This window comes from Rhinopithecus bieti, unplaced genomic scaffold, assembly GCF_001698545.2.
Source record: "Rhinopithecus bieti isolate Rb0 unplaced genomic scaffold, ASM169854v2 scaffold_905, whole genome shotgun sequence".
Classification (NCBI taxonomy): domain Eukaryota; kingdom Metazoa; phylum Chordata; class Mammalia; order Primates; family Cercopithecidae; genus Rhinopithecus; species Rhinopithecus bieti.
Genome location: NW_016803348.1, coordinates 799,476 through 827,468, shown reverse-complemented (window position 1 = coordinate 827,468; position 27,993 = coordinate 799,476). Strand labels below are relative to the sequence as shown.

Genomic DNA, 27,993 nt, shown 5'->3' with positions numbered 1-27,993 from the left:
AAGGTTCTTACCTGGATAGACAACTGTCCTTAAAGTGTGTCGATTAATAGCCAGTGTAAAAGTGGAAGAGGTTTCTAATGCCATGGTACTTTTTAGCTTGTATTGCTCTGCTAAGCAACTGTATTAGCAATTTAGATTAAGACATAATACATTATTATCAGATTTTCAAATACACAAAACTAAAAAAGTTAGCCATCTAAAATTTAAGTAATATAATTAAGATAGAGAATAATCTTGACAGGCTTGAAACCACAGGAATTTCACAAGAGTAAGATAAACTATGTAAGTTCTAAATGTGGAGCGAATAAGAACATGAAAAATGCTACTTTATTTGAACAGAAAGTTTATGACTTTCAGCAGATTTAGACTCTTCAAAGGTGTCCATTACTCAGAAATAGTTGAGATGTAGTTGTGGTAACAGTGTAGTGAGATGCCTGGGCACTAACCTAAGAAGAATAATAGAAGTAACTCATCCAAAAGTTTTAGAAATGAGAAGTCTTGAAGGATACAAGGCTCATGAAAGTTGCCTTCCAGTGAGAGAGAATAGATTTATTGCTTTTAGCTCCAGATATAAAATTGCAATAGCAGATGAATGTGTTTCATGGAAGCAGATTTCATTTCAATGTAAGGATGAATTATATAGGAAATTGAGCTTTGTCACTAATGTATATATGAACTTTTTAAAGTCTTTCTTTGCACTTAAGTGCTACAGTAGGTATCAGGACTACAAAAACGAACAGCACACAATCCCTGCTCTCTAGGAGGTCTCATTATAGACGGTGAGATGAATCGGTAAATAATGTAGGATGTTAGATGTCCTAGCACAGAGATGGAAGTATGAATTTTGTCAGGAACTGGGGAGTGGGCAGAGGTGACTCTGAATTTAACTCTTGAGTTGATGCTCCTCCTTTCACTGTAATGTACCAGAAGAAGCAAATGACTATACGTTAGGAATGTATTCACTGCGTGGGGTATTATAAACTAGTCAGTCTTTAAGTAATTTAAAGACTTTGTGATTTATAGGAATTAAAAAATACGAAGCCGACTTTGGGCTGGACCTTAGAACAAAGGAGTGAAGGGATCTCAGGTCATTATGTCAGTTAAGTAACCATAACCTACTGGTGACTCAGCCAGAAGCCCTCTGATGCAGATGAAGAACCTCTCAACCAAACTTCCATATAGTTGTTGCCTGCTTTTGTGTCAGAGCCTTATTTTCCTCTTGATTCCTTTTTTCTGCTTCTTCAGTATTCTTTATTGTTCTAATTTGGTACATGTTCTGAGACCTCCGTGAAGGGTACATTAAAAAAAATCTGCTAAATAAATAATAGTATGACTACTACAGATTTAATTATAGCTGTACAGCTGCCTGTTTGAAGTGTTCTGCTGGGGCCATATGTTCCCTTGTATATCTCAGCCCTGGAAGGACCTGGTTTAATTGTTTCCCAGCTTATAGTATTGAATTCTCAAAGAACTGCTAGCAGTCATTTGGAAGTCAATAGATTGTGTGTTTTACCTCAACTGTCTTCCTGCCAATGGATGTTTTATTGACAATTTCTTATTAGATCCCAAGTAATCAGATATTAAAGCTCTCATCCAGACAGGTCTTAAGAGCTATGTTGACTTGTTAGTTTTACAGTCTGATTTTTGTCATCATACTTGATGTGCTAAGTGAAAATACTTCTACATTTAAGCACTTTCCCTCAATGGCTTTTTTGAAAAAAAAAAAAAAAAAAAAAAAAAAGTATTTTAGTGGATGATTCTTTTAACTGTTTTCTGTCCCAGTGGTATGGTGGGAGCGGAAATGGAAGAGGACTTGGGAAAGGGCGCTTGGTGCTGTTCTAGGAATATAACCTTGAGCATGTATTTAGCTTCTCTGGTACACAGGAGAGCCAAGACTGAGCCCTTCTAGGACCCATCCAGTTCCAAAATTCTGTGATTCAGAATCAGCTGGGAAACATACTCTTGCTAGTGAAATGCGTCTGGAAGAGAGGCGTGGTTGTTCCTTTTCCCACTGTGGTGGTCTGTGCATCTCTTCCCCCTTGTGCTTAGAAAGCCCAAATTTCCCATTTCTTGAGCTACAAAAATCTTTCAATATGAACTCTGTTTAGAGGTCAAAGCCTCATAGAGTAATAGAGCTGTGACCATTCTTATGTACTTTTTCAGTGCAAGGACTGTCTAATGCAGTGGTTCTTAAGCTTTTCTCATGTCAATTGATCCATTTGAGCTTATAATGAAACTGTGGATGCTTTCATCAGAAAAATGCAAAATAAATATGTAGGACAAAAAGTGGTGTGTAATTTCCAGGTGCCCATGCACTCCCTGGATCCCCATCAGCCAACCTTAAGAATCATTGCTGTGTGCTTTGATAAGAGCCCTGACATCTCTATTTTGTTCTGAGTGAAGGGATCTGCAGGTGAGGTTGAGAACAGTGAAGTAGAGGGCCTAAGGCCCGAAGCACCAGCCCTGAGCTTTGAATGGTGCCAAGGGCAGAGCTTTGTTGGGTTCATAAACTGTGCTGGGGTGGAGCAAAGGGTGAGAGAAGCAATGGAAAGTGTTTTTTCCAGTTTCTGCACAAGATAGGCATTCTGCATAAGTGTTTGTCAGTCCATTAACTTTTATTTATTGATTATTTTCAAACTATTAACTTTTAACTCTTGGTTGCCTACATTACCTCTGATTATTCTACCATTTTACCATGCATGCCTTGAACTTCTTAAGAGAGAAGTCTATGTTTTTGATTAGTTACCCCAACCGGGGTATGTGCAGAAGAGAACACATGTAAAACAATTCCCCTTAAACTGTATTTTTTAATTTTTCTTGAAGTCACTGGCCCCACAATGCTTTTTTATTTGTCTGTTTGTTTTGATTTCATATGGTTGCTCCTTCCACAACCTTTCTTTCCTAATGGCAGCTGGAGTTTGTGGGGCAGAAAGAATAAAAGAAGCCGTATGTTTAGCATCTTTCTTTTTGGGGTGGGTGAGGGAAGACTATTAACAGATACTGCTTTTTAGATAATAATAGGCAAGGCAAAAGTTAGAAATAAAGCATTTCATTTTAAAACAAAGTGTTCCTGCTGAACATAGTCATTCAAGGATAAGGGTGTCATTCTGAGGGAATGCAGATAATTAAAATGGGTGCAGTTATCGTGAGGAATTATATTTGTTTTACAGTGTAGTTGCACTGAACCACCCACGCTCACCTTAGCCTGTGGTTCATTTTGCAGCCTTAGTATGGGATGCTCTCTCTGCAACATTCTCAAGCTAAAGTGCATGCATCTGTACACTTGGTAGAATGAACTTACCTAGAGAGGTTTATGTATGGATAATATGTTTTTAAGTCTATGATACAAACTGGTGGAAGAAATTTCTTTTTAAAGTTCAGATGATTGTATATCTGAATTCAATGTGGTGACAATCTAGCTGTATTTTATTTTATTCCCTTGGGAGAGAAAAATTTTATTTTTGTCAATCACCTCTTCCCCTTTTTTCTCGGATTATATTAGAATTCTAATGTGATTATAATTATTGGTACCATTTATTGACTACCTACTATACTGTTTCAGGTACTGTGCTAGGAGCTTTTACCTATATCATGTTGTATATTATCATTAACCTTACTAAATGTAGATGATAACTTTGTAGTCTTCTCAGCAACTGTTGCATAGGTTAAACTTTAAAAAATTTAAGGCACAGATATTTTTAATGCACAGCTGAATTTTCAATGATGTATCTGCGAATCACTAGTATTGGTGAAATATTTGCTTTTAATGTTGGAGAGCACTAAGCATTTGAAGAAATCATATTCTCGTGTTGTATGTCATGCTGGATTCTTCCTGCTCTGTCACCCCCTTTATCCAGGCATTTAACTAGTCCTATACATTCTGCCTTTTAATTTTTCTCAAATCTGTCTTCAGCATTCAGTCCCAGTGGTGCATTCTTGATTCAGGGCCCCATAATAGTCCTCCATGTAACTTATTTATTGAGGGACCTATTATTTGCTCATCATTGTGCATAAATAATTTCAAAGATCACCTCATTTACTCTTGTGAACTCCACAAAGTAATCATTTATTATTCCCATTATACAGATGAGGAAACTCATTTGAAAGAAATGAAGTCATTTGTCCAACGTCCCTCAGCTAATAAATGGAAGAACTGAGATTTGCTTCTAGCTCTAATTCCAAAGCTCATTCTGCTTTTCTCTGCTTGAATTTAAAACACTAGATAACAATTAGCAAGCTTAGCATGGTGAAGCCTGGACTCTGGAGACAGCCAGGCTTTGGTTTGAATCTTCATTCTGACTTTTCTAGTTTTGTGATGTTAGTTATATATAGCAGTTTCCCATTACCTGAGTGAGGTATGTTCCAAAACCCCCAGTGGATGTCTAAAACTGTGGACAGTACCAAACCTTACATATACTGTGAGTTTTCATATACTGTGATAAAACTTTAATTTACGAATCAGGAACAGTAAGAGATTGACAACAATAATTACTAATAAAATAATTACGACAGTATTCTATAATAAAAGTTATGTGAATGTACACTCACTCTTGCTGTCTCACAAAACATCTTATTGTACTGTATTCACCTATTTTCAGGCCCTGGTTGACCATAAGTAACTGAAACTGCAGAAGCGAAACCTTAGATAAGGGGGAATTTCTACATCTCAATTTCTTATTGGACAAATGGAGACCACAATAATAACTTACTTATAGAAATGTGGTGGGAGTTTAATAAGATGATGCATACAAAGTTTTTGGTCCAGTCCCTGGATTGATTTAAAGCATTTTAAATTATTATTATTATTATTATTATTACTACTACTAGTAATTTTAGAATTATTATTGAAGCTCTTTGTGCCTGTTGGTAACAATGGTGTCTTTAGAATTCAGTCTTACCAATATGAGATTCAAAATCTTAAATTTGGAAGGAATTCAGTGTACAGCTGTTCTCCCAAAGAAAGACTCTTTTTCAAAATCTCACTGAGAAATCCCAGACAAGGGTAGGACTTTCAGCCACTTCAGCAGGGAATTTTTTTAAACAATGAATGGTAGGGACCCCTGGTCATACGTTTTGGAATTCGTAAAGGCCCTTTGCTTCTTACCAGAAACCTTTCTGAAGTTGACTACCACCAGATGGAGTACCTTTAGTGGAGCTCTCAGTGTCCCTGCTTGTTTCTATGCATGGTATAAAGATGCCACAACACAGGTATGAACACATGGATTTCATGTGTTTAACAAACATTTACGGAATGCTTATTTCAAGGCCTTGGCTTTGTAAGGTACTGAGGAAACAAAGTTGAATAATACATGATTTCTTTTCATAGGGTACTTTAGACCTGTCTATAAAGTACTTGTAGTCTAATAAAAGTCACAGCCAAGTCAGTCAGTGAATGCCTAGTGATAAGCACAATTTCAGAGGTAAGGCTAGGGAAAGTCCCGGAAGGTGGGGTAGTCAGGAAAGGTGGGGTAGTCGGGGAAGGTGGGGTAGTCGGGGAAGTTAGTCTTTTCCAAAGGCCTAGCTAGAGTTCAGAGGCATAAGTGGAATTTTGGGACTTTCCATCTTAGATAGATGAATGAATACTTCAAGTCTACTTCCTTCAGGCATGGAGCAAGTGACCTGTATTTATGTACAGTGGAGTTCATGACACAACAATGAAAGAGGAAAATAACTTCTTACGAAAGCAAAAAAAAATACCTAACTTAGCTAGCACCTAGAACCTGCAGTTCTTGTTTTTCTTTAAATCTTTTTTAAAGTGCTGTTGTCTTTATTTGGTCTTCTCCTTTCCTTGTCTCTGTCCCACTTTATTTTATGCAGTTAAATACTATTAAATACTTTAAAACATGCTCATTAAACATTTTAAAGGTTATCCTTACAGAGCCAAAACCATCATAGATACTTAATTAACACTGCTTTGCTGTATAAAAGACTCTGATATTTCAGGAAAATAGCTTCTGAACTTTGGGTAGTAAAATCAGTTCCTCAGACATGTAAAGGTTTCACCATATAGTGAAGTGAATATTCAAGTCATGGCCTGGCCTTAGCCATATGAGTTTGGTGAAGACCCTTACACTTTTGAGACTTAATTTCCCTCATCTGTAAAATGGTATAATAATACATTTCTTACAAGTTTGTTGTAAGAATTCCAGTAGCATAGTACATATGAAAGTGTTTTAAAAACTTTAAGTAGCTATATGCATATTGACAATTAAAAAAATATATATAATGTGAGACATTAAGAAAATGTGACTTGGAGATATTAACAAGTTGATTTTTAAACTAGGGCAGTACTTGAAATTTCATCCTGTTTAGGAAATCAGAACGAATGGATTGTACTTAATGTTATATTTAGTTTAATAGCCATTTGTAAATGTGCTGCTTTGCAGAATCATTTGCATTAATGGTGGTGAGATGTCTATATTTGGAAGGAAAATTGGAAAATCAAATTTTACCCTTGGGATTGTTTTCGTTTTGAAGTAGTGTTTTTTTTTAGAAATGGAATAAACAAAAGTAGAAGAGATTCAAAAGTAAAACATGTCACCAGAGCCTTTTGGCATCTTGTCTTATTTGATGATTTTGTCTGTACTCTTTCATATTTCATACACACTGGAAATCTCTGCATCATAACTATTAAGTTCCAAAAACATTAAAAATGATTGTCTAAATTTTGGATTGTATGGGCTTTGCTCAAGCAATAGCTCTTTTTAGGCCTCTTAGATATTAGGCCAATGGTATGTAAATTTAGTCATTGGAAATATTCTTCTACATCACACCTTTAAGATAGCCTGAAGGGCAATCAGCATTTCCATTAACAACAAAACAAAATATGTTTCTAGTAATTTTCCAGTGGTTTTCTTTTATCACACCAAAAGAGTCCTATCCCGTCAATTAGCCTAACAAACACTTAAATAATATCCTTATTTAATATAAAAATTTAAAGGTATTTTTTCCTGCCTAGTCTAAGAATAAAAGGCAATAGCTGATTAAGTTTAGAGAACACTGAGTCTTATCCCTTTTCTTCTTCTACCATTTCCTAGTTGGGCAACCATACAAAGAAGCGAGATTTAGAAATGGAATGTTGAGGTGTGTTTAAGATGGTATTTGTCCAGGCTATTCAGGAACACCCAAACCCTGTCCTCAGCTCAACACTCTCTCCAGAAGATCATTGGAGAAATGTGTACACAGAGAAACAAAGACCAAGGTACCCTTTATTGTTGACTGAGGCTTTGTCTTCAAACCCAGAAGCAGAACACTGGTGAACTATGCAGAGCCTTCTGCTTTGTCTTCTAGCTGTGAATAGCCTTGCAGCAAAGCAAGCTGGTTGTACTAGGCCTGCTCTTTGTACTTGGAACCAAAATTGAATCATGGGTCTTCCTTCTCTTCTACAATGAAAGGCCAAAATATAGCTTTCAGTGGGAAAAACTCCTGTCTTGTATAAACCAAAAAGTATCTGAGACAAGTCTCAATCAATTTAGAAGTTTATTTTGCCTAGATTGAGGACATGCCTGTGACAGTGTGAGGAGGTCCTGACATGTGTCCAAAGTGGTCGACTACAGCTTGGTTTTATACATTTTAGAGAGACATAAGACATCAGTCAATATATGTAAGATGTGCATTGGTTCAGTCCAGAAAGCCAGGACAACTCAAAGCAGGGGTGGAGGTTGGGGCGGGGAGATGGGCATCCAGGTCATAGATGGATTCCAAGATTTTCAGATTGGCAATTGGTTGAAAGAGTTTATCTAAAGACCTAGAATCCAGAGAAGAGAGTGTCTGGGTTGAGATAAAGGGTTGTGGAGACCAAGTTTCTTCTTATGCAGATAAAACCTCCAGGTAGCAGGCTTCAGAGAGAATAGATTATAAATGTTTCTTAGCAGACTTAAAAAGGTGCCAGAAGATCAAGGAAAAGACCTGGAAAGGGAAAGGGATTCTCTATAGAATGCCAATTATCCTCACAAGAGATAGCTTTGTAGGGCCATTTCAAAATATGTCAAAGGAATATATTTTAGGGTATAATACTTCAGTTTCTTTCAGGGCCTTCTATGTGCCATATGATGCTATACTAGAGTAAGGCTGGAATTTTTTATTCCTACAATAAAACTCTTTTATTGCTACAAAAAGTCTTAAGATCTCTGTTTCAATGTTAATGCTGGTCACTTGTGTATGAATTCCATGGGGAGGAGGGTATAATGAGGCGTGTCTTACCCCACCCTTCCCATCATGGCCTGAACTAGTTTTTCAGGTTAACTTTGGAATGCCCTTGGCTGAGAGGAGGGGTCCATTTAGATGGTTGGGGGGCTTAGAATTTTTAGTTTACACTTGATAGTCAAAACAGAGCTGGTGTAGGATAATTGTCTTTAGAATTCAAAAAGTTCACATAAGCCCCCTACTTCCCCATGTATGGAATAAGGGGGCTGCTCAAAGGTGTGGGGAGGGTGGAGATAGGAACAGCCTTCTATTAACCAAAGAAGCCAATTGTAGGCAATGTACTAGTCTCTAGCCATGATGCTCTCAGATTTCCAGAGTTTGAGACTGTGTGCTCCCATAGATACACATAGTTCTTGGTAGGTGAAACCTATTTCAAAACTCTCCCAGTGATAAATTTTCACAAGGCTGTCATTGATGGCTTCCTTCTACATCCCAGCCCTTGTTGGAGGCTAATTTTAACCTAAGAAAAATATAATTGCTAAGGTTATATTATATTTATCTAAAGTAATGGAATATTAGGGTTTGGTTACCATTGGATGTTAAAGGTGGGAAGATACCAACTCAGACATAGCTTGGGTGTGGTGTGTACATTTCTATAACTTCTAATCTTTATAAAAATCTTTAATGTATGAGTTACGGCTGTAAAATATATTTTTAGTTTTTTACTGTCCTTTATTTCCCTTAAGGATTCCCTGCCAAGGGAGTGCTACATATATGCCATATTTGCAGCGAAATAGCAATTTATTGAGAAATTCATTATAGTAGGTTTTATTAAAGTAAAACACACATTGGGTGTGCATAGATAGATGCACAAATCATGTTTACTTGATGATTTTTCACAATGTGAACACACCTATATAATTGTCACTCAAATTATGAAACAGAACCTGAGCAGTATTATATATTTGTTTTTAAATTCATTAATTTCTTCTCTAGTTTTTATTTTCTTCCTTCTGCTTTCTTTGAATTTAATGTTCCGTTTTCTTATTTTTTGAGATAATATATTTAGATCATTAGACTTTAGCTTTTCTTTTTTTTAACATTGACAGTTAAGGGCATGAATGTTACTGAATGCATGTTTGCAGCTTCATTCCACAAGTTTTGATATGTCATGTGTTCATATTATGAGTAATACTGACTTTAACAAGCCAATGATACATATTATCTCTAGGACAAGTATATTGTTTTTAAAATAGATTCCATTTAAATTCCCATTTTGAAATAAATATTTTAAAAATATGAAGTTATTTCAAAGTCTGTGTCTGATAACCACAGTATATAATTCTCCTTTAAGGTTATTTCTAATTTGTGTTTTTCCCCCCTGTTGGGATTCCAGTCATTTGATCTTCTCTTCTATTATGTCTAACAACTTCTGATTAAATGTCAGATATAAAATATCCATAGTAGAGATAATTTTTATACTCTAGATGATATTATCTTCCTTTGGAGATTACATCTTTTGCTTTTGGCTGGCATTTGGGTTAGGGGCAGGTCACCTTAATATTCAGCCTGGAATTAAGCTGATTGGAAGCTGAATATAGTTCACTAAGTACATAGGCTTACAACCATCTGCACAGAATCTAAATCTTGGGATTCACAGTCTCAGAGATACCCGCCATGATAGAGAAATATAGTTGGGCCTATGAAACAGACTCTGAGTAAACTTATCTAACCAGCCACATAGATGAAAATGTCGAGTCTGGTTTTTTTTCTATTTAATTGTCTTACTGTAAGAGAAAGAAGTCAACTTGCTTCCTGTCTTCATGGCACTTTAATGATCCCATTAGAAAGAAAGTCCCATTGAATTTATCAAACTCTTAATTCATCAAATTGGCCACATTCCCTGAGATACAGAGAAGAGGAATAAATAGGCAGAGGCAGAAACCTGGTAAGGTGAGAGAACACTTTTTTCTACCTTAAGAGTTAATATTGTTGTTTGCATATGGTAAATGAATAAATTCATACTCAGAGAGCATAAATACCTACTAAGATGTTGTTAGACCTGGGCTCTCCCTTACACTTCTGAGTTTCTTGAATCTTAAGGTTCTATAGTATGTAATTATTTTCTAATACTATTATTTTCAGCACTACCTAAAAGCCAGTCTCAGTGAGATTAAACTGTAAGGTGGCCATAAAAGTTTTTCTTTTAGACCAAGACATTTTTGAGAATGAAAAGAGGTACTATTAGTCATTACACCAGGACAATAGTGTAAACTGGGACTGTTATGGGCCAACTGGTAGGTATGGTGATCTTACTTTACTACTGATACAGATACCTTCTGCAATGGAAGGTCGTGGAATTGGGTGACATTGAATGATTTTGAGCTTACCACATGAGTTTGTTTGAAAAATAAGAGCTGAAAATACCAAAAAACAATGGAAGGGTGGGGGACAGGAGAAAATTAGCAGGAAGAAGAGAAAATAAGCTAAGAAGAAGAAATGAAGAGAGGAAAGAACAATAAGAATGCCAGAAACCAGATCTTTGCCCAGGAAAACAGGTGAATGTTAGCATGTGGACATGAGGCAGGGTAAATAGAAAACAGGTACAGATTTGAAGATTAAAATCATTCTCATAGAGGGGAAAAGATAATGTATAGAATAAGACAGCAATGGGTGTAAGCTTTGTAAAAAGAATGAGAAAATATACTCAAGTTTAGATGATGTTATAATATCATTTATAGCAAGGACATTGAAGAGCCTACAGGATAACATTCTAGTCAATCAGATTTAAAGGACAAATCGTGAGTATTCCTGGTTATAAATAACACTTTATTATTGATGCAGTTATTTTAACACATGCAGAAAAATGGCAGAGAAAAGGAGGTAGAGTTTAAATATCTGCCCAGTGACTGAGGAATACTATAATATCCTGGACCTACAGGTGATGCTACAGGTCTGAGAGCAATGCTAAGGAAGCTAGGAGGACATAATATTAATCATATGATTATCCCACCCATATAGAAAACCTAAAATATGTAAACTGCCTTCATAGAAGGCAGAAGAATCCAAGACCTGAGTGGAGTGTGAAAGATTGAACTTTAAAAATAGCTGTGTGTCATGCATATTACTTGTGTATGAATAACTTTTCCATCATCACACAGAACTGTCATCTCAAGTTAAGTGACCTCTTATGCTAATACTGTGGTAGCTGGGTTGTTGTTAGAAAACCACTCAGAAAATAAGAAAGGTTAAAAAAATTGTAAGATAAAACATTTATAGCAGAAGGGAAAATATATACTTCTGAGTAACCATAGCATGACTATACTCTGGAAGAAAGAATACAGGCTAGTGTGAAAGGAACCTGGAATGTAACATCTGGATTCACAGAGCCGGTGTTAATAGCCTGGTGAAGACAAAAAGGTCACAAAATCAGTGAACTAGTCAAAGTATTTTTGAATAATTGTAGTACCACAAGGTAGCCATTTAAAATTCACTCCTTTGAAGCCTACGTTGGCTAAACGAATTTTTTTTTTCACTCTGTGTGTTCTTGTAGTTGACCGTGCATAAAGTCCAGGCTGGTTATTTTTTGAAGAAACAAGTTACAATCTGTAAGAAAGGAATGTTCAATTTTACCTTAGGAATTCAGTCCAGATGCATTTATTGTGATTTCAACCTGATATGAAAGCCATATATTCTATTCTTGTTTTCTCTTTTATTGTTCTTTATATTTCCTGGTCCTATTTACCTTTTTGTTTAATCTTTACATTTTTTTCTAGTACTTTATTATTGTTCACAGTTTATTGTATAAGCCTAGAATTGGTTTTCATACTTTAGCCATTACTTTTCCTTTATCAGATATTATTGTACTTGGAAAAGACAATGTGTGAATCAGTGTTTGATAAACCAAAATTATGGGAGAGATTTTTAAACTTTGACTTAGAGAAGAACCTTTTTTGAAGTCTGTTACTAGGTGTGATTGGTGTGTCTTGTGACCTCCCATTGCACAGTGTACTTTTCATATGACATTTATGTTTCCTTTTTCATTGCAGCATCACAGGGTGTCTGTTTTCTACAGTGCCTTCCTGTTACCAGGCTTTGAACATTGTAAGCACCCATAAAGTCTGAGGACCATTAAGTACACTTGAGAGTGGGATTAGATGGAAGATGAGAAAATTTCTGTCCAAAGCAGAATTTTCTATTCTGATTCTGTATTATAATGTGCTTTATTTATTTCCCCAGGGAAAAAAAACCTTCCCTAGGTTTACAAAAGTTTCAAAAAAAAAAAAAAAAAAAATCTGTAGTATAGACAGTTGTTTAATTTCATTTAACTTGCTGTTCCTCACATTTATCTACAAATATATTTTGTATCTGGGCTCTGCAGTAGACAGAAATGCACCTCAAGTTAATTGAAGCCCAAAAGGAGATTTAGTGGCTTATGTAACTGGGAAGAATTCTTGGTGAGTTCACAGAACAGACAAGCTGCAGGATGTCACTGACTGAGACTGGAGACTCAACATTCTTTCTCTTCATCCATTTTCCTCTTTTGACTCTGCTGGTTACATTTTGGGTGCTGACCCCACTCTTTCCTGGTGTGGATGGTCTTGTCCTTTTTCAACATGATAGGGAACAACCTCAGCTGAAAGGGAACATGTTGATTTCTACACTTCTAGATATTGATTTTTCCAAAAGATTTGGTCCCTGTGATTGGCCTCCATCCTGTAGAACAATCACTCTCGTCAGGGGAGGAGTTTACTAAGATTGGCTGTATCTAGGTCTTTTGTCCACATATGCGGCCTGGGTGGGATGTGTAGAAGCCACTTCTTTAAGAAGAGAGTTAGGAAGGCTTGCTGGGAAGAGCAGAAATAATAGCCATCACTCATCATTCAACAAATATTTATTGAACCTGTTTCCTCGGCTCCTCAGGCACTTTTCTAGGCACTAGGGACATAACACTGAACAAAATAAATGAATATTCCTACCTTCAGGGAGGTTACATTGCAGTGTAATAAAAAGGCAACATGCAAATAAAATGAATAAAAATGATAAGGAAAACAGTATGTTTGACTACAATAAGTACAAGGCAGATAAAATAAAGCAGAAGAGTAGAAGTATCTGTGGGGAGAAGGGAGTTGAAATTTTAGTGTGTCCAGGGAAAGCCTCTCTGATGAGAATGTAACAATTAAATGTCAGAAGGAAGTGAAGGAGGGAGCCCTGCATACATCCCATTCAGAGGACACAGCAGATATGAAGGACCTGGGGCAAGTGTGCCTGGTGTGTCTGAAAGAGGACATAGAGAGTAGAGTGTTGGCATGGAGAAGACCATGGAGGACATGGAGGGTAGAGTGTGGGCAGTAGGTTCCAGATTTAACCTTTAAAATCCTAACTTTTGGGGGCATTTTATGGTCTTCTGGTCTGATTTCTAGTGCTACAGAGTCCATTCCTTCATAATATTTATTACAGCTGAATTATGTGAGAGCAGCTGTTCAGGCACCACACATTTTTATTTTAGAATAGCTATTGGTTTCTCTTAGCTATTGCCTTAAAATATATACTCCTAATTTTTGAGTATGGGTATAGTGATTGCAGTACTGGTAAAATGATTTATGGAAGAATATAGTCAACTGTGAGATAATCTGCATGTGTTGTGAGCAACATAGTTGCTGTGATAAATCCAGCCAGTAGGTTCCAGATTGAACCCTAAAATCCTTATTTCTTTGAGCATTTTATGGTCTTTTGGCCTGATTTTAGTGCTACAGAGTCCATTCCTTCATAATATTTATTACAGCTGAATGATATGCAAAGCAACTGTTTGGTACCGTGGAGAATAAACTGCTGTTACCCTTGTGAAACTTGGGAAAAGACACTTTGGCAAAAATTGATTCAGAAATGAGCACTTATGAAGTTCCCAAGGAATTGGGCTGAGATAGTAGAAAGTCGTGTGCTGAGCTCTAAAGGCTGTTTATAAAAGACAGGCGTGAGGAAAAGGCAATTTTTGATAAGAAGTGTAGGAGTGTAAGTATATAAAACAGAAGAGGATTATGATCAGGTCAGCTGCCTAACTCGAGCAAGGAGTCTGCTGGAGAAAATGGGAAGTGAAATGAGATTATTAGAGACTTTTGTGTTCTGTGTTCATAATGGGAACTCTCTCTGGAGAGAGTGAGGAAGATTATTCTAGAAATGTTATGTCGTGTGGGTTTGGGCCACTTGGCCATATTCCACATTCTGCTTTGTGTTATAGGGGACAATTTATAATTGCAACTTCCTTAGGTAATAATAACAGTCTTGGCAACTTGATGTTTTTTTTAGACCCTTCCCATGGCTATGCTTTTCGTATCTGTAAGATGTAACAAATTTTTTTTTAAATATTAGTATTTCTTGAAGGATTAATGGGAGAAACTTTGGAAAATTTCCTACTGCTTAGAAGTGATTTTGTTTGTAGCATGTAAGATATATATACCTTCTCTTTGCTTTTTTTTTCTTTTTCTTTTCTTGGTTTCCACTAAATTCTTAGCCCTAAGTTCCTTGCTTTTTTGCCTCACAGCTTTCTTCTTATATGAAGTGTCAAATTAAAAAAAAATCTTTAAAAAACCTACAGAGGGTTATGGAGCTTAGGGATTAGTTCTCATGCCACTTATTTTCCCTAATTAAGAACTCTGAAATGGAAGTTGAAAATGTTGGTATAACCTTTTTATTAATGGGGAAATGGGGTCATGCCTGCCACTTCCATCTCCACAACAATCCATTATATAAAATGTTAAGTTCACTGGTACTTTTGATTTGAGGGGAGGGATATTTATATTGGATAAGTATATATCAGAGGTCTGTGTCTTTTGAATGGTCTTCCAAAATTCTTATCTCCATTCTTCCATAATTGTTGAAATATTTTCATTAAGCTGTACTGCAGAGTAACACCTATAAGATAAGCTTTCAAAGTGACTGTGTTAAGCAGCCTTCATTCTCCAAGAAAACCACTTTGTGCCTTCTTTTCTCAAAACCCCACACAACTTCCTCCTCCTCACCATTAGCTCACTAGTATTTAACTGCAAAAATAAGTCCTCAGAAATCTGCATCGTCGTCCCACCAAATCTCCCAATCTCCCCCATTAGTCCCATCTAGTCTGCCTTTCCTGGTTAGGATTGATAAACTCTGTGTGTTCCCATCTGCAGCTAACTTTTCTACCTGTGATGTGGATATTGTCTCTTTTCAATAGTTTAAAGATGCTTAAACTGCTTCTGCATTTATCCCCTATCTCTCCTGCAGCATTAATCTGTCTCTACTAGATCATTCTCACTTACATCCCAAAAGTGCTGAAATATCTCCCATTTAAAAAAGAAATCTGTAAACTTGTTTAAATTTCTTGTGGATTCTGGATATTAGCCCCTTGTCAGATGGATAGATTGCAAAAAATTTCTCCCATTTTGTAGGCTGTCTGTGCACTCTGATGATAGTTTCTTTTGCTGTGCAGAAGCTCTCTTTAGTTTAATTAGATCCCACTTGTCAATTTTGGCTTTGTTGCCATTGCTTTTGGTGTTTTTAGTCATGAAGTCTTTAGCTGGGAACCAGGAGGAACTTCTCTAAGACTCAGGAATTCTACTTTTAGTTATACATATTAAACAAGCTCAAATATTGAGGTCATAAGGAAAATATTATAAGGTGTTCATTGCAACACTGCAGAAATATTTATAACTGCCAAATAGTAGGATGTATAAGTTGTGATATATTGTTACAGTGAAGTAGTATGCAGCCCTTAAAATGAATATAGTAGAGCTACTTTCATCAGTGTGGATTTCTCTCAAAAGCGTAATGTTGAATTCAAAAAGCAAGGTAAAGAATGATGCATTGAGTATAATACTATTTATAAAGAGCTTAAATGCCTGAGAAACAATACTATATCATGTGTATGCCCATACACATGTATAATACATTTTACATAAGAATTATAAACACTGGTTTTAGAACCCTAGGGAAAAAGTGAAGGAAATGGAGTTGGGATGTACTCAATTGTAGTTGTGGGATGTTTTTTCTTCAAAAATGAAGATTGAAACAAACATGACATAAGGGTAAGATCTGATAAAGTTGAGTGATTGATACACAGGAATTTGTTATTACATACTCTATTTTGCAGGTACTTTTGAAATTTTTTTCAGGTAAAAAGTATAAAACTAATACAACAATTTTAAAATAAAATGATTGCTACCAAAAAACAACAAAAAAACCCCTTCAGACTGGTAGCTTTAAACAATTTTAAAGCTTGAGCTCCTTCTAAATTCCCAAAGTCTTTCTGCACTGTTTTTCAACTGGGCCTCCTCTTCAGGGGTCAGCTTGATCTTTATAAGATCTGTAATACTATTCTGTCCCAGGGTACAAGGAATGCTAAGGAATATTACTTCATTTATCCCATAAAGGCCCTTAATTGTGGTGGAAACTGGATGCACCCTCCTAAGATTATTCAAAGAGGAAGTCAAATTGTCTCTGTTTGCAGATGACACGATTGTATATTTAGAAAACCCCATCGTCTCAGCCCCAAATCTCCTTAGGCTGATAAGCAACTAGAGCAAAGTCTCAGGAGACAAAATCAATGTGCAAAAATCACAAGCATTCCTATACAACAATAATAGACAAATGGAGAGCCAAATCATGAGTGAACTTTTATTCACAATTGCTACAAAGAGAGCAAAATACCCAGGAATACAACTGACAAGGAATTTGAAGGACCTCTTCAAGGAGAACTACAAACCACTGCTCAACAAAATAAGAGAGGACATAAGCAAATGGAAAAATATTCCATGCTCATGGATAGGAATAATCAATATTGTGATCATTTGGCCATACTGCCCAAAGTAATTTATAGATTCAATGCTATTCCCACCAAATCACCATTGAATTTCTTCACAGAATTGGAAAAAACTACTTTAAATTTCATATGGAACCGCATAGTCAAGACAATCCTAAGCAAAAAGAACAAAGCTGGAGACATCATGCTACCTGACTTCAAACTATACTACAAGGCTACAGTAACCAAAACAGCATGGTACTGGTACCAAAACAGATACATAGACCAATGAAACAGAACAGAGGCCTCAGAAATGACACCACACATCTACAACCATATGATCTTTGACAAACCTGACAAAAACAAGCAATGGGGGAAAGGGATCCCTATTTAATAAGATGGTGCTGGGAAAAATGGGTTGCCATATGCAGAAAACTGAAGACTAGATCCCTTCCTTATACCTCATACAAAAATTAACTTAAGAGTGGATTAAGACTTAAACATAAGACCTTAAAACCATTAAAAACCCTAGAAGGAAACCTAGGGGCAATACTAGTCAGGTACAGCAGCATAGGCAAAGACTCATGGACTAAAACACCAAAGCAATGGCAGACAAAAGGCCAAAATTGACAAATGGGATCTTAATTTAAACTAAAGAACTTCTGCACAGCAAAAAGAGGAAACTATCATCAGAGTGAGACAGGCAAGCAACATCAATTGGGAGGAAAATTTTTGCACATCTATCTGATCAAAGGGCTAATTATCCAGAATCTACAAAAAAAGAACTTGTAAATTTACAGAGAAAAGAACAAACTACCCCATCAAAAAGTGGCAAAGGATATGAACAGATACTTCTCAAAAGAAGAGCATCTATGCAGGCAACAAACATGAAAAAAAGTGCATCATCAGGGGTTCCTATTAAGAAATGCAATCAAAACCACAATAAGATACCATCTACCAGTGTTAGAATGGCAATCTTTAAAAAGTCAAGAAACAAACAGGTGCTGGAGAGGATGTGGAAGAAATAGGAATGCTTTTACGGCTGTTGGTGGAGACAATGTAAATTAGTTCAAACCAATTGTGGAAGGACAGTGTGTGTGATCCCTCAAGGACGTTGAACTAGAAATACCATTTGACCCAGCAATCCCATTATTGGGTATGTACCCAAAGATTATAAATCAATCTCCTATAAAGACACACGCACATGTATGTTTATTGCGGCACTGTTCACAATAGCAAGAACTGGGAACCAATCCAAATGCCCATAAATGATAGACTGGATAAAGAAAATGTGGCACATATACACCATGGAATACTATGCAGCCATAAAAAAAGGATGAGTTCATGTCCTTTGCAGGGACATGGATGAAGCTGGAAATCATCATTCTCAGCAAAGTAGAAGAACAGAAAACCAAGCACTGCATGTTCTCACTCATAAGTGGGAGTTGAACAATGAGAACACATGGACACAGGGAGGGGAACATCACACACCGGGGCCTGTGAGGGATAACCGGGGGTTATGGGAGGGATAATATTAGGAGAAGAAATACCTCACGTAGATGACGGGTTAATGGGTGCAGCAAACCACCATAGCAGGTGTATACCTGTGTAACAAACCTACATGTTCTACACATGTACCCCAGAAATTAAAGTATAAAAAAAATTTTGCCCTAACCTAATAGAAAACCATCGACTAGATTAATCAGCTCATGCAATGTGAATTATTGACCAGTATGAAACAGAGACCAAAGTCAGTGCTGGCTACTACTTAGGAGATGCAAAGATAATTCCTCTGATGGACTTCTAGATTCATTTCATTGCTCAATGACTTAGAGATAATTAATTCTCAACAAATACTCATTTGAAATAAATTCTGACAAGTTATCTATAATCCTTCCAGAATTCACTAATAAATCAAATGCACCTTTTTTTTTCCTTGTAACTTCCCATTGACAATGTCATGTCATTAAAACCCAGGCTATGTGTGGTTGCTCTTTCCCACTGCAGTGAAAGACATCTCAATGGGAAATGAGTTTGCCTATTAAAAAATGTTCGTTGTTGTTTTCTATTAAAAAAAAAAAATTCTTCAAAATACTTTCTGTTAAATCAGCTACAGATAGGCCAGTGGCCCAATTAGTACACCTTTCGTTTTAACTATCTCATGGCCACAGGTAATCACTTCTTTGTGGACTTTCCCCCATTGTTCAGGATCTTTATCAGTTCCTGTATCTGAATTCAGATCCTTCAGAGGGACGCCAGCAATACTGACTCCACTCCACACAGGAACACTTGGGTCTCCATGCTCTCCAAGAATCCACCTATGACAGCTTTCAGAGTGGATATCAAGCCTTTGCCCAGTGAAGAAACGGAAACGGGGAGTGTCCAGATTACAGCCACTTCCAATAACACGGTTTTGGGGAAATGCACTCAATTTCCAGGATACATAAGTTACAATATCCACTAAATTCGAAACTACTATCAGTTTATGGTGGCGACTGTATTGGGTAATACTGGAAATAAGTAATTTAAAAATGGTCACATTTCATTGAACTATATCAAGGCGTGTTTCTCCTTTTGCTGGTACACCTGCTGTAATAATGACTAGGTTGGACTTTGCAGTGACACAGTAAGCTTTGCTGGAAACAATGTTTGGCATTTTTATGAAAGGGCTGCCATGTTGAAGATCCATTGTCTCACCCTTCAATTTGCCTTCGCCAGCATCCACAAAGGCAAGTTTATCACCCAAACCTTTTAATAAGAGGCTGAGAGCACAGGCCATGCCAACTGATCTAGTTCCTATAATGGAGATCTTACTGGGATGAGCGGCCCCCTCCAAAGTGAAATTCTTAGCAAGTTCACGCTTGGCAGTCACCATCTTGGAAATGGGAGTGAAGGCCCAGCCGCCCCCGAGTGGGATGCATGTGTGGCCTTGTGTGGGCACTGAGCCAGCTCCCGACAAAGGAAATGAGCTCCTGCAGCACCTATTCTCTCGCTGGTGGGCAGGACTCCTGCAGCCCAGCTCCGGTCGGTAGCTCACGCAAGGAGGCAGATGGAGGAAAGCAGCGGCAGAAGTCTTGAGGTGCGGAAGAAACCGTGAAGGTTTGAAGGCTCCCTCGCTCTCTGCTACTGCCGCTGCGCAAGGCCACTCCCAGCTCGTGCAGGGCTCACAGAGACCTGGCCTCTTAATATATTGTTTTTGGTTTTACAAATATGTGGTATTTTTTACACCATTAAGACAGTTTCGAAAAAGTGGACTGTGATCATTAAGGCTAAAAGTAATTTTAACTTTGCCTTTCAAAGTGCCGTATTTTGTTGCCTAGAGAAGCGCTGCACCTTTGCAGTTATTTTTGTCATGGTGCTCAAACATGCTGAAACTAAGTAGGATAGATGCAAAGAGAAGGAAATGAGAGTTCTAATCTCCACTCCACACTTGGGCTTTAAGAAGTTTGACTATGTGAGCTTCTTTTAAAAAGTCAGTATTACGATATGATAATAAGACTTGTCCTAACTACTTTACAAGGTTCCTGTGAGAAAGTCAGGGTGAAAAGTCTATGGAGCTTTAAAAAGAGTATTGTAACTCTTTGACAAACTATGTCATTGAGTCAGTGACAAAACCAAGTCTTATGATTTTTCCTTCTTCATGAAAATGATGCATTAAAATTAAAGAAATAAAAGCTTAGAAGTCCTCAATTACCTGCTTTTTTGAAGATAAGATAGTCATGGATAAATGGAATCAACTGATAACTAGTAATGTTTAGATAATCTCAAATCCTCTACTAGAACTGTAGTAACATTTATTCAAAATCTAATGGCTGCCTCTTTCCCCAATCACCATCTCCTTTATAATTAAAAAGTGAGGACTATGAAAAATAAAAGGCTTAACCCATGAATTAAAATGGTATTTCTCTAATATACTGAAATTTTGCCTTACAACTTTTTAAACTACATTTTCTTTAAGTTGGCAAGTCTTAATATGTGTTTACCTATTTATATTATCCCAACTAAGACATTTGATGAAATCTTTTCACTTCTCAGCCAGTTGTTTAATATTTGGTATCAAGATGCATTCTATTTGTAAATATAATAGTTCTATCTCAAAAAAGAAAGAAAGAAAGAAAGAAATCTATTTTATTCCCTCCTCCCCTAGCTTCCTCATTTCTCAGCTTTTCTTGGTAGCAACATTTCTCAAAACAATTATCTTTACTCTCTGGTGTCCACTGTAATTGCTCCTGTCAAGATCCTCAGCCGGGCGCAGTGGCTCACGCCTGTAATCCCAGCACTTTGGGAGGCTGAGGCAGGTGGATCCCGAGGTCAGGAGTTCGAGACCATTCTGGCCAATATGGTGAAACTCCGTCTCTACTAAAAATACAAAAAATTAGCCAGGCATGGTGGCATGTGCCTGTAGTCCCAGCTACTCGGGAGGCTGAGGCAGAAGAATCACTTGAACCCAGGAAGCAGAGGTTGCAGAGAGCCGAGATCGCGCCATTACGCCACTGCACTCCAACCTGGGAGACAGAGCAAGACTCGTCTCAATAAAAAAAAAAAAAAAAAATTCTCCAGCACCTCCATCTTGCCAAATTTATTGGTCCATTTCTTAGCTGCCATCTTACCTGAACCTTCAGCAGCCTGTGATTTAACTGATTCACTCTCCTTATTGAGCTGTTTCTTCACCTGGCTCCTGTTGAAGTCCTGGTTTTGTTCTCCTTTTTCAGTGTTCTCTGCCTATATCTTCTCCTATTCCTATAAAAGTTAGGGTGACCCAGGACTTATCTCTCACCCCTCTGCTCTGTCTACACTCACACCCAGGATTGTGCCAGCCTGTCTTATGGTACCAAATACTATTTACATGGTGATGTCTCCCAAATTTATGTCTTCCTGCACCGTCTTTTTCCTTGGGCTTTTGGTAGGTAATTCCTGCCTAAAACTTCCAAAGCTCCTTATTGTGGCCTATTGGGTCCTACAGTCGGGTTCACCCCTTACCTATGCAACTTCTTTGCCTGCTGTTTTCTCTCCTTTGCTCTTTCAGTTTCCATCACACTGGGCTTCTTACTTTTCCTGTAACTGCCAAGCAGCTTCTTGTCACAAAGTCTTTGCATTTTCCATTCTTTTGGCCTAGAATGTTCTTTCCTATGATTTTTGCATAGCTTGTATCTTTACTCCAATGTCAAATGTATTTCTTCAGAGGCCTTCCCCATCACTCTGTCTAAAATAGTACCTTTTTTACTTGTTTTATTTTTTTTCTTAGTATTTATCAGCACTTTATATTTTATTTTTCCCCTGTGGTTATATGAGTCTAGGAGGGCATGTAATTAGTCTATCCACCCCTGTTTCCCTAAGGCTTATAGCATTGCCTGGCTTATAGTAGATTTTCAGCAAGTTTTCGTTGAGTGAATGAATATGTAAATGAATGGAGTTGTATGATACATTGTTTTATATGTAAACCATGTGATTATTCCCTCAATATTTTTGAATCCAAGGTACAGATAAATGTTTACTATAATAGAATGTTTAAACATAATATAAAAGTGGCTAGCTAGAACATGTTGCATGTAAATTTGTAAAAAGGAATTTCCTGTGAGTGATACATGGGAAGGCTCTTTTTGTTCCCTTCTCTGAAACTAAATTGTGTTTCCTTGGTTCTTCTCATGCAGCTGAAGAATAAGTTCATGAAAAAATTGCCACGTGATGCAGAAGCTTCCAACGTGCTTGTTGGGGAGGTTGACTTTTTGGATACTCCTTTCATTGCCTTTGTTAGGCTACAGCAGGCTGTCATGCTGGGTGCCCTGACTGAAGTTCCTGTGCCCACAAGGTAAGCTGCTCTCCTACCTGCTGGGCTCTACAATGTGCTCATAGGATTGTCTGCTCCCACTCAGGCTGGAGAATCAATAGAATGAAGAAATATTTAGTGCAAACACATTGGAGAGGTTTAACTTTAAATAATGACTGACTTTTATACTATCAAATTTCTTGGCACTTATATAATAATAATAATAGCAATTATAATAGTTTATTGGGCAATGTACTAGGTTCTTCTTATGGATTATTCTACTTAATCCTTAACAATAATGGTTTAAGGGGCAAACTGTAGTTATCTGGTTTTTATAGGTGAAGAAAGGTCTACGAGTTTAAGTAATTTGTCCGAGGTCATACAGTTAGTAAATGGTTCAGAGGTCATAGTTGCTTTCATTTACTCTGTTTTATGAGATAATTGGTAGTAGGTTTATACACACACATATATATATGGTAAAATCATCAAGCCGTATACTTAAATCTGCGTACTTCACTATTATGTTTTGTCACAAATTTTTATTTTAAAGTGAAATATGTTAATATTATCATAATCACGTACTCATTTCACTGCATAGTACCTGAGAAGTCATCCTCTTCATCTGCCTCTGAAACTGAGCTCCACAGAGTTATGAAGCTTGACTTGGGAGTGCAATCAGTTGACTAGAAGTTAATGTTTCACTTAAATTTGTGCTGCAGACAGTTTAAAGAAAACTTGTAGTCTTTAGATTGACAGAAAATTGTCATGAGTAGGACTTTTTTGTGGTTTAGGGGTGGGGGAGTTGTTTTCTGTGAGTTCCAGGGCAAGGACAGGTGAATTTCCTTTAGATTTCCTCATGTGAGCAGGAAGGGCTATGAATCCTCCTCAGTGAAACATGGCTCCTCCTCAGCTCAGATGGTCTGAGCATGATTAACCAACAGTGTAAAGAGGCTCAAGATTTCTTTAGAGCCTGGTTAGGAGGAAAATTAAGAGAAAATTTTCTCTAGGCCTCTCAATTCATAGATTGCAGGCCATTCTTCCACATCATACAGGTATTTTTTTTAACCCATTTATATATTTCTTAGACACTTAAAATAAGAATGATACATAGGGCTGTTACTGGACAAATAGCAGTAGAAAAGAGATGATCATAGCTTATTCACTTAATAGGATTATGATGATTTGTGTTTTCTGTAACATAGCTTTTTGCTTGAAAACATTCCAGCAGAGCCTTGTGGTTCTATCTGTGCAGTCACCTGGTGAACAGCTGACTCAGATAATGGCTGAAGTCCAGCTCTGTGCCCCTGTGGCTTTATTTATGTCTCTCTGGACTAACTTTACTAGGGGTTGAAAGAAAAAAACATGCCGAGAAGTGTTAAAGAAAATTGCTCTTGGCTTTTCCTTTTATTACCATTTTCTTCAGAAGGTACCAATAAAAAATATTTTAAAAGGCTTTTATTTAACAAAATATGCATGCATTGAGTAGCAAATCATGACCATTTTTGTGTTCTGCTTATCGTTGACTTCTGTCTGCTCACTGACTTTTTTCTTTTATACTGGATGGTAGGGCTAGTGTAGAGGTAAAATACAGCGTCACTTAAATTAGCAAAAGGAGCCAGGCAATTCAAGTCAATGTAATTCAGTAATATTATATAACTATTTCGGGGCAGTAATCTGAACAATATATCCTTGTATGTTAACATTTTTCCAGGAAATAGTTTCATTCATTTGCTGTCCTCTAAACTGGTACAAGCCATAATCACTAAGTAGGGAGTCTCGTTAGTTTTTTTTGTGTAGGTAATGTGGGGCCATTTACAGTGTCTGCATCCTGTGAAATCCAATAAAGGAAATCCCACAAGGAATGTGGTAGGCATTATGAAGGACTGCATCTACATTTCGTGATGTGTTTTCATGTGCTTGCTACTGTATTGTACTGAAAGGAAACCTGAAAAATCTGTTTGCACATATCTTTTTGTGGTCATTTTTCCTTTTAAAGGTGTAGGACAGTTATGCTGCCATTATTAATGATTATTACTATTGCTAATAAACAGCATTACCACCATGCACCTTCTAGGAAATATGACTCTAGCAGCTCTCATTTCTTGTGTAGAGTTCACCAATTTCACTATTTACTCCGTTACTTGCTTGATCTGTTTTAGCCTCCACTTACAGCTGGATGACTATCAACTGGGTAGATGTCTATATATGTAAGGGCCCCTCTTGGCTTTCATGTGAAAGGAAACAAACCCTGTTCTTTGATCTTTGGTGACTTGATAGGATATGTTTATGATTTTCATAGTATCTTACAGGCACTTTGCTTGCTGTCATCTTATGTCGTCCACAGAGGCCACTACTTTCGCTCTCTCTTTCTCTCTCTCTCTCTCTCTCTCTATATATATATTTTTTTTTTGTGGGGGGGGGTGGGATGGAGTCTTGCTCTGTCGCCCAGGCTGGAGTGCAGTGGTGTGATCTCAGCTCACTGCAACTCCCGCCTCCCTGGTTCAAGCAATTCTCCTGCCTCAACCTCCTGAGCAGCTGGGTTTACAGGCGCATGCCACCACACCCAGCTAATTTTTGTATTTTTGTAGAGACGGGGTTTCACCATGTTGGCCAGGCTGTTCTCAAACTCCTGACCTCAAGTTATCCACCCGCCTCAGCCTCCCAAAGTGCTGGGATTACAGGTGTGAGCCACTGCACCCAGCCTCATTCATATTTTTGAGCTATATAGGGGATGTATGTTCTTATACCATTTTACAATTGAGAGATGAAGGCAAAGGGAAGATTCAGCATCAGTGCTGGGAATAGAACTTTAAATAGATTTCTGAATCTGAGGCAAGAGTTTTAGGGAGAGCCTAGGGAGATTCTAGAAAGGATTGGAACAAAATGTTTTAGGGTTCTCTTAGAAAGAAGAATAAAAACCCTAGTTTGTGCTTTTCTGATCTTGATTTACACATGTAAGGCAATTGGTTGTTAAGTAAGCTCCAGACTTAAAAATTTAGAATGTTTACCTTCTTAGTGGCACTGTAAGATTATATATATAATAATAATATATATGTTACATATATATTTGTAACATATATATATGTTACAAATAATTATTTATGTAAAAGAAGTAGTTTGTGATTAATTGTCAAAACCATTAAGAACACTTAAAGGGATTGGGATGGAGGTCCTGCTAGTTCAATTTTGTCATATCCACTAGTTTAATTGCTAGCTGCTATTAATATTTACCGCATGTAATGCAGTTGGGTATGGTGGGTTTGTGGTCCTCATGAATCCATTATGGAAGCCACAGTTTAGCCACATTTTCCAAAGCTGATAAAGATGAATAATGGGTTATTGAATTCACTGTTGTTTTGAGAGAAGGATATAAAGGATTGGTACATGCTGAGTTTATGCTAGAAATAGCTGTGATGTATCAGGAAAGAGGGGGATGCACATTTTTTCCGAAAACATCAAGTGGTTTAGGAAGGCCAGCTCCTTTTCTCATATGATGCTCCGTTTCTGCCTATAATTATTTTGTGAATGTGAGTATAGGCCATTGGTTCTGGACACAGATTATTTGGTTAATATTTCCTTTTGTCGTGGAGAATGCTGGAGGCATCCTCCGCAGGCATAATTAACTATATGAAAAAGCTCAGAAAAGTAGAAAAGGGCCTCATGAAGATTCTTCAGATAACTAGATGGTGTTAAAAATTGTAACTCTGACTTATTTCTATTTATGAGTGAGTAAAAAGAACTTGGTAACATAATTTTTTTTCCCAAGCTGTCAAAGTAGGCTGTGCCCTTGCAGTCACACAAATGTGATGTTTACTCTAATTTGTTAATAAAGAAAAAAGCTTCTGGATAAAAATAACATCTGTCCATTGACAAAAAACAGCTTGGGTCATGAAAGGAGTTTTCAGTACATTATAAAAGCCGAGTTTGGCAGGATGTACTTCAATCATAAAAGTTGTAACAGCTTTCGCTTCTTTGAAGGTTAAAGGAGAGAAAACATATTTCAGGCAGAGGAAACTTCAACTTGCTGGATTGTTTTGTGTTCAGTTTTCTCAGGTTTCTCATCCCGTTTCAACAATGAGGTCCAGATTAGAAGCTTCTTAAGGTTCTCAACTCCTCCAGATGACATTTTTGGCTGGAGGTTATGTTTCCTGCTGCTTATGAATGCTTGGATTCTCTCTACCTATCATTTTAAGGAGGCAGATTTACTGAATTATTCCTGATTGGAGTAATGTGAACATTTTAACTGGTATATCCACCGTGTTGGTTTGGCACTTGGTATTATTCCATTAATGAAGAAATACCTTCTTTAAAACATAAAAATTGCATTACCCAGGAAAAAGGAGTACTACTTTTATATCTGTGTTACTAAACCAATATAATTCTCATATACTGGGTTTATTGCTATCATGTAGACACCATTGATCTGCTGCTTCCTTTCATTCTTTGACTGGTTCTATTTAGGAGAGAACAAAGAGTAAATCTTTTATAGAAAATGTCTGTCCTCATCTCATAGGATGTAACTTGGAGGCTCCATTCATTACTCTGTCAGCTATTGGAATACCCATTGCCTGCCAAAGTTTATGCTTGAGGACTATTAATAATGTTTTCTTACTAACTAGACAGTGTTTTGGCTTTGTTGCTATATAGTCAACCTGATAATTAACTCATGTGTCAGTTGATAAATACATTTCCATAATGTGTATTTGTAAGCTATAATCATGATGGAGGCGCTAGGGAGAGGTAGGAAGAGATACAGAGTATTTGGAAAAGTTTTGGATATTATGCATTACCGAAAAGTTAATATTTAGATACATGAAGATAATAATAAATGAAGTAGAAGAAATCCATTATTTAAAAATATACTAAGGATCCAGGTCTTAGATATTTTCCCTTGTGGCACAGCATCTGCTCCTTTTCGGCTAAACCCACACCCTTATTGAATTGAAAGATGACCATTTGTAGACAGGCAAAATAAATTGAGAAATGTGACCAGTATTTGTGTTTCTGAATGTGATTAAAGCATTATTTTACCTTAATCATTAAAGATTTTTTGTGTTTGTTGCACTCAAATCATTGATCAGTCCCTTTAGAAAAATGCATTTTACAGTCCTAAAGAAGCACTTTATAATACTATACGTAGTGGCATATAATTAGGGGCCAGCTTCAAAGGAACAAAAGTTCAGTGTCAGTTGAACTTCAGTGTTAGAAGAGCTGAAATTCAATGCAAATAATGACTTCCTTCATATTTGAACAGACTTTGGTGCTTGCTGATTGCTATCTACTATGGTAACACATGAAAGTGAGTGTG

General features: G+C 37.0%; 2 protein-coding genes across 2 annotated transcripts in view; one reads left to right on the top strand and one right to left on the bottom strand.

Annotated features, from left to right (window-relative positions):
* SLC4A4 (solute carrier family 4 member 4) overlaps positions 1-27,993 on the top strand; it is a 350,025-nt gene that overhangs the window by 187,949 nt on the left and 134,083 nt on the right. The window contains exon 8 of the mRNA XM_017879095.1: positions 22,570-22,727. Within this exon, the coding sequence (XP_017734584.1) occupies positions 22,570-22,727 (158 nt within the window). The remainder of the gene's footprint in view (positions 1-22,569; positions 22,728-27,993) is intronic.
* Positions 16,380-19,906, bottom strand: LOC108533895 (L-lactate dehydrogenase A-like 6B). The gene is given in 3 exon segments (XM_017878922.1): positions 16,380-16,592; positions 19,003-19,058; positions 19,061-19,906. Coding segments are annotated over 3 exon segments (1,002 nt in total). The 5' UTR covers positions 19,794-19,906.